The sequence below is a fragment of the Lottia gigantea genome (genome assembly GCF_000327385.1).
Source record: "Lottia gigantea unplaced genomic scaffold LOTGIsca_41, whole genome shotgun sequence".
Taxonomy (NCBI): Eukaryota; Metazoa; Mollusca; class Gastropoda; family Lottiidae; genus Lottia; species Lottia gigantea.
The window spans coordinates 1,759,905-1,767,352 of record NW_008709421.1 but is presented as its reverse complement, the minus strand read 5'-3'; the positions used below and the strand labels follow the sequence as shown (position 1 = coordinate 1,767,352).

General features: G+C 38.8%; 3 protein-coding genes across 3 annotated transcripts; 2 read left to right on the top strand and 1 right to left on the bottom strand.

Annotated features, from left to right (window-relative positions):
• Positions 1–849: 849 nt before the first annotated feature.
• Positions 850–2,229, bottom strand: LOTGIDRAFT_163755 (hypothetical protein; the record flags this gene model as incomplete). Its single annotated transcript, XM_009060272.1, has 2 exons — positions 850–1,358; positions 2,214–2,229. The coding sequence occupies 2 exons, from the start codon at positions 2,227–2,229 to the stop codon at positions 850–852; spliced, it is 525 nt and encodes a 174-aa protein (XP_009058520.1).
• A 2,010-nt stretch (positions 2,230–4,239) lies between these two features.
• LOTGIDRAFT_163754 (hypothetical protein) lies at positions 4,240–4,875 on the top strand (the record flags this gene model as incomplete). The annotated part of the gene is made up of 1 exon (XM_009060271.1): positions 4,240–4,875. The coding sequence occupies one exon, from the start codon at positions 4,240–4,242 to the stop codon at positions 4,873–4,875; it is 636 nt and encodes a 211-aa protein (XP_009058519.1).
• Positions 4,876–6,066: 1,191 nt separating this feature from the next.
• LOTGIDRAFT_163753 (hypothetical protein) lies at positions 6,067–6,555 on the top strand (the record flags this gene model as incomplete). The annotated part of the gene is made up of 2 exons (XM_009060270.1): positions 6,067–6,163; positions 6,212–6,555. 2 exons carry the CDS (start codon positions 6,067–6,069, stop codon positions 6,553–6,555), a joined length of 441 nt encoding a protein of 146 aa, XP_009058518.1.
• Between the last annotated feature and the right edge of the window lie 893 nt (positions 6,556–7,448).

Below are 7,448 nucleotides of genomic sequence, written 5' to 3'. Positions count from 1 at the left end.
AGAAAACAGATGAACTTTCCCCAACCCGCTTACCTAACAAATACACAGATGATGCTGCCTCGTGTGATTGTTGGGGACGGGGCATTTCCTATGAGAGAGGATCTGATGCGACCATATTCTGGACGTAATCTCCCCGATGATAAGAAGATATTTAATTACAGACTGTCACGTGCCCGACGAGTGATCGAGAATACTTTCGGTATCCTAGTCGCTCGATGTCGAATTTTCCGCTGACCGATCATATGCAAACCTGAAAATGCTGTTGCAGTGCTTAAAGCTGCCATCTGTCTACACAACTTTCTGCGGAGATCTGATATTGGAAGGCAACCAACTGAACGGTACTGCCCACCTGGATTTACCGATTATGATAACGGTAATGGAAACATCATCGAGGGTGCATGGAGAGGTGAAATCACCAAGCGAGCAGCCCTTCAACAGATTGGCCGTATTGGAACTAATAACCACAGTGTCGGTGCTGAATCGGTGAGACAAGATTGAACCAACTATTTCAATTCAGATGTAGGGGCCCTTCCCTGGCAACTAAGGCATGTTCGCCGAGGTCAGGAGTCGGAGAGTGATAACTCTGACAACTAGTCTATCAAAACATGTTTTATTATTTGACAAACAATTACAACAGAAGTGATGCGCACCCACGTCATTCAATGTTACGTAATGTTGACTCTGTTGATCACACGACGGAGGAACAGGTTGCTCACGTGGTGGAATACTGCACATCTCTTCAGGCTTGCGTACAGGCTGTTTATTTCCAAATTCTACATCAAACATAAACTGCTCCACGCGGAGGCGCACCAGCGACCTCCCGCGGGGGTTCATGGCCATCATGCGCATTCAAATTGATTCCGCCCATACCATACACTCATCTTTCGGTTTGCGAGTGACTATAGCATCGGTTGAGCGCTTCAGGGCTTCCATATTTTCTGATCGCTCGTTAGATGGTATATTTGGCCGTCTCTTCTTGGAGCCCCTTTGAATTTCAGACTCGTGCATCTGCCCACCCGGGGACAATGGTCGAGAAACGCCCGATACAGGTGTCTGCCGACCAGAGGACGAGGTTCTTGGTACATCACGAACAGGCGTCTCTCTGTCAGAGGTCGTAGGGGGTGACAGGTATGAAGAGTCTTCACCTTGTAGATCATTAGTACTTTCGAGATCGTCACATTCTTGATAATTGCCCTCAGTTCCGCAATAAATAATAATAAGGGGTCTAGGAAGCTCATCATTTCGAAATATTGCCGTTTCCTTATTCTCTGTGCTTCCTGTCCGCTTTTTGTTATTAGCTCTCATCTTTTTCTGGTGTAGGTATCTCTGAGATTTAAATCTTTTACAGGCCCATCCTCCTGAAAATAACAATACACAGCTTAACATGGATTACATGGCTGTTAACAACTTGTTTTGAAAAAGCACTTTGCATGGAGAATGAACAGAATGCAGACAGATACATGGCGCAGGCTCGCATTCATGTCACAAACGATATAATTACATAACTGATAGAGACAACCATGGTAAGCATCGAGAATGTTAGTGCCATCGGTGTCCATTAATGTACGTATAATCATAGAACATGTCCCGCAACATCCATACTTACCATCTCGACCCAACGTCTCGTCAATAGTTCGCCAGACATTTTCTTTAAAATCTGACCGGGTTGTCACGTACAAACACTTAAATTTTTCAACCTAAATTATTAACCTGTGTCATCTGTGTTTTCAACGTAGAAAAGATCAGAATCACTCCTTGTCTGTGTTGTACAATAGCTACTTGTGATTGGTTGAATTGCCGGCGTTTGCTAGCGTAAACGCCGGAAAGTTCAACACAGTTGAACTCTGGAAAATGTTACGTCGTCAAACGGCGTTATACGGCGTGTCTCGCTGGCATTGTAAGTATAAATCGATGCGCTGAAAAACGCCGTCTCCCAGCGTATAAAAGCGTTTAACGGCGTAAGAAGTATAAACCCAGTCTTAAGCATACTCGAAAGGGAAATAACTCATCCAGTTGTCTAACTGTTAATGATTTCTATGATTATTTTAAAGATTTGTTTGACTATACGGCTCTAGCCCCATCAGAGAATGACAATTTCGACCTTAATGATTGTCCAAGTATATCGGTTATTGATGATGATATTACTGAAGCTGAAGTATTGAATGTAATCAAAAACTTGAAAAGAGGTAGAAGCTATGGCATTGATAGCATACCTTGTGAATTCTGCATTGCATGTGCAGAAGTTCTAACCCCAATTCTTACAAAACTGTTTAATGCAATTTTCACAACTGGTTGTTATCCATCGAAATGGTCTGAAGCATTACTTGTTCCAGTACCAAAGACTGATTCAGTCGCTAATTATCGTGGAACAGCATTAATCTCGAATTTCGCAAAAATATTAAGCCTTGTATTAAATTCAAGATTAACCAACTGGGCCGAATCTACTGGTAATATGCATGATTGTCAATTCGGTTTTAGAAAAAATCGTAGCACTGTTGATCATGTCCTTATTTTACAAAATCTGATTACACAAACCCTGGGAAACGGTGAGAAATTGAATGCTAGTTTTATAGATCTCCGTAAATGTTTTGATAAGATTTCACATAATTTGTTATTTTTCAAGCTTCATCAATTTGGTAGTAGCTGTAAATTTATTAAAATTATAAAGGCAATATATGATGATGTTAAGATACACGTTAGAGTGAATGGTGTAATATCTGATAGTTTTAAATGCCAAATGGGTGTAAAACAAGGCGAACCAATGTCTCTTTGTTTTTACTTTTTATGTATGACGTTGAAACTAATTTGTTCCCTGAAATTTATCATATAAGTGATTTCTGTGTTGTTATTGAATCTTATTTATTTTAATGTTTGCCGATGATACGGTTTTATTCTTTAAATGTCCAAAAGAATTACAACGTCTGTTAGATTTATTTTATTTGTTTTGTTCGAAATGGAATTTGTGCATTATTATTTAATATTTATCGGGAGCTTAAGGATGACAGGGGTAAACAGAGATGGGGAACTCAAGTGAGAAATTTACTAAATGATCTGGGCTTAAATTACATGTGGGACTTTCAATTTAATTTAAATACCTGCTCCTTTGATATTATTCGCTCACGCATTATTGACCAATATAAGCAACAATGGTTTTCAGAAATTAATTCTTCCAACAAATTAGTTTTATATAAACATTTTAAGCTGAAACAGGAACAAGAAAGTTTCTTATCTTTTATTAAATATTCAATCTAAATATGTTTTGTGGTTTTTACATAATTAGTGAATCGAAATTCAATCTGAATATTATATTTTGTGGTTTCATATAGTTTATGAATCATTATTCAATCTGAATATGTTTTGTGGTTTCATATAGTTTGTGAATCATTATTCAATCTGTATATGTTTTGTGGTTTCATATAGTTTGTGAATCATTATTCAATCTGAATATGTTTTGTGGTTTCATATAGTTTGTGAATCATTATTCAATCTGAATATGTTTTGTGGTTTCATATAGTTTGTGAATCATTATTCAATCTGTATATGTTTTGTGGTTTCATATAGTTTGTGAATCATTATTCAATCTGAATATGTTTTGTGGTTTCATATAGTTTGTGAATCATTATTCAATCTGAATTATTTGTGGTTTCATAAAGTTAGTGGTAGTTATTCAATCTGAATATGTTTTGTGGTTTCATATAGTTTGTGAATCATTATTCAATCTGTATATGTTTTGTGGTTTCATATAGTTTGTGAATCATTATTCAATCTGAATATGTTTTGTGGTTTCATATAGTTTGTGAATCATTATTCAATCTGAATTATTTGTGGTTTCATAAAGTTAGTGGATCGTTATTCAATCTGAATATGTTTTGTGGTTTCATATAGTTTGTGAATCATTATTCAATCTGTATATGTTTTGTGGTTTCATATAGTTTGTGAATCATTATTCAATCTGAATATGTTTTGTGGTTTCATATAGTTTGTGAATCATTATTCAATCTGAATATGTTTTGTGGTTTCATATAGTTTGTGAATCATTATTCAATCTGAATATGTTTTGTGGTTTCATATAGTTTGTGAATCATTATTCAATCTGAATATGTTTTGTGGGTCATGAATCATTATTCAATGATATATGTTGTAACAGATGTTCAAATATCTAATGTTCTTCAGGTTCAAACATGTACCGTTTATGTGTAGGTTAACTTCAGAACTACATTTTGTCAGAAGTGGTCAAAGATGAATTTAAACAACATTCCAGTACCTAAACTTCTGAGTTTGGAAGGAAACAAGGCAGAAAGCTGGCGTAAATGGCTGCAAAGTTATAAATTTTATATGAAGAGTGTCGAACAGGACCAAAAGGGTGAAGCCATACAGTGTGCTACTTTTTTGACAATAGCTGGTCAAAGGGCTATAGAGGTGTTTAATACATTCACTTTCACTGATGCAGAAACTGACAAGATTGAGCCACTGATAACAAAGTTTAAAGACCACTGTGCCCAAGCCAAGAATCTAACAGTGGAGAGAAGTATTTTCTTTGCCAGAAAACAACAACCAGGAGAAACAATTGACACAGTTAATAAACACTCAGATGTCAGAAGAAAATGGAGAGATAATTCAACAAAGTTTGATAACAGTAAACAGAGAAATTTAATAAAGTTCAACATAGTCAAGGTCAAACCGCACCCTCGTTTAGAAATTATAGAGATTTGGGACAGAAATCTCAGAATAGAGGACCTATGTGCAATAGATGTGGTTATCGTCATGATTTTAAAGGTCATTGTTCAGCTAAAGGAGACATGTTATAAATGTAATGGTGTAGATCATTTTGCTAGGTGTTGTCGTAGTAAATCTTCAAAGGTACGAAAGATATGATTGTGATTTTTATGTTGATACAGTAGATTCAGATTCAAAACCTTGGATGATTCTACTACAGGTGAATGGAACAGTTGTTCCACTAAAAATGAAACTGAGCCACATATTTTGAGTAAGACTGACTTTGATAAATTAAATCAGAATGCTAAATCAAATGTAAAATTAACAGCATATGGCGAAAGTGACATTTTTGTTTTACTTGTTATAATTTTTCACATCATTGTTAGCTTTCGGGGAAGGGAGGGTTTGATTCTCCCAAATGTACAGGCCTAGGGTGGAGCAGACACTTTATTTAGAAATTAGGATTAAGGGTCTTGATATTGGGTTTTTTTCTGTTCTTATTCTGGTCTGAAATTAGAAAAAATAATCCCCAAACCCAGTTTGACTTATTTGCATAATTTGATCCTCACATTTTCACGCTAGCATATACAGTTTCCTCCTCTTACATCCGCTGTACATTCCCTTTCTAACCTCAAGTTATTTTCATTATGCTCCCCAACTACAACAACCACTGGCAAGAAGCCAGACATAGAAACACTAATCGTCAACCAAACCAATATCACGTACCCTACAACGGCCCTGTCTTCCATCGACCTCTACCACCTACCAATCGCCGACCACCAACCAACCCATCCAACTATATCCCACCCCATCGCCGACCTACCTACAACACAGCCTACCAATCAAGAGGTAACCATCGACCCCAACAACAGAAACGACTACCAGCCCACCGACGCCAACCAGTCCCCACTCATAAGGAGGAAGAACCCTTTGTGAAGGTGTTCTTCCAAGTTTTGCAGTGCCTCCATCATTTGGCAATCCTTACCCTTCAACAGCAAGGCCAACCAGCGTTTACCTTCAAACGCAAAGTCTCTGAGTTGGATAGTTTTATCCGTCCAGCAATGAAAACATCAGCTGTCGACGCGCGCGAATATTAGATCCCTCAATCGGACATGGCTCTGTAAGGTTACGCAGGTCCTGATCGACCATTACCAAACCACACTTCAAGAGAAGCTGACCACCATTCGTACCAAGTCTTTGTCATCACCTGCCGTCGACCGCATCGTTTCTCATGCCCTGTCCTGGGCCCGTCGCTCCTATGGGAAACGTCTCACTCAAGCTGTAATTTCCAAATTCTACCAAACAATCAACGAAACAAAAACCAGAGTAACCATATCTCTACCAACTGAAATGGACACTACACCTGCACCATCTAGAGCTACCACGCTGCCGAACCAAACCCCTAAACGAGCCCGAAGTTCACCTACCCCTAGTCCAGCAGACATAGGTAAACGCTCTCGTAGAGAGGGCACACCCCTTCTCTTTTCACTTTCAGACTCGTCTTCCCCTTCCACACCATCTGAATCTTCACCACGTGATCCAGGATCCGCCAACCTTTCTTCCTTCTGTGCGTTTTTGGACCAGCAAACCACCCCTCAGTCTCCATCCAAGTCGAGACATGTATCCAGACCTTCCCCTCCTCGAACCAGATCCCAGTCCGTTCCCAATGCTACAATTCTAACAACTACCAAACCAGTACCAATCACACCGTCGACGACCATTATATCCGCTACCAAACCGTATTATCACCAAACCAAGGACAAATCATTATGGAAACTACCTGCTCTAAAGAAATCAACCTTAATAATTGGATCATCTAACCTGAATCGAATTACCTAAACCAGTTCAGACACCGAAATACATTCTTACCCCGGTGCCCAAATCCATCACATACAGTCAATCCTGGAATCATACGACCATGATCCCAAACCTACTACCATTATTCTTCATGTAGGCCTCAACAACCGTGATCAGATACCAAAGACCTCCTTTAACCAAGCCCAGAAATTAATCGCCACAGCCAATAAAACCTTCCCAAACTCCAAGATCCTCTTCACATGTATACCCATTTCAAATAAAATCTCGAAGAAAGCACAACAGAACCTCAGCACCCTCGACAACATGATGATGGAGTCCAGTATCAACAGCGCAACAATCTTACCACCCTACGAAGAAGAATTCGAAACAGTTGATAATCTTCATTGGTCTCCAGAAACAGCAAACAGCATTTATTTGTTTTGGATACACCAGCTTCAAGCATCGAGTAAGTCTTTAAACTAATTACTGGGGATAAAAATACTGAGAGGCCACCGCTAGGCCAAACTGTAGTTAACTTGAGCCGCAAAATTCTCACACCCCTTCAGCATTCAATCTTAGACCGTGGACTTAAGTTTATTCCCACACCAAAGATAGCTAACTTGAATTATCTCCGACCATCCATTGAACGATTTCAACGAAATATTAGCTGCACATATTTTTTTCGAAACCACCCCCCACGTGGTGCTAGAACAATCTTTATTCCTAAATCCACGTGGACGCTCCCTCAGGCCGCCATCCATCCTGAAATATTGAAAGCATTTGCTAGTATGAATAGCCAAACAGTGAACCTTTCCATAACACACGAAAAGCCGAATCTCACACGAGTGGAACGTGAAGCGTTAAACTTACTTAAGAAAGACGATAGCATTGTTATTAAAAAGAGTGACAAAGGTTCATGTTGTGTCATTCTGAAT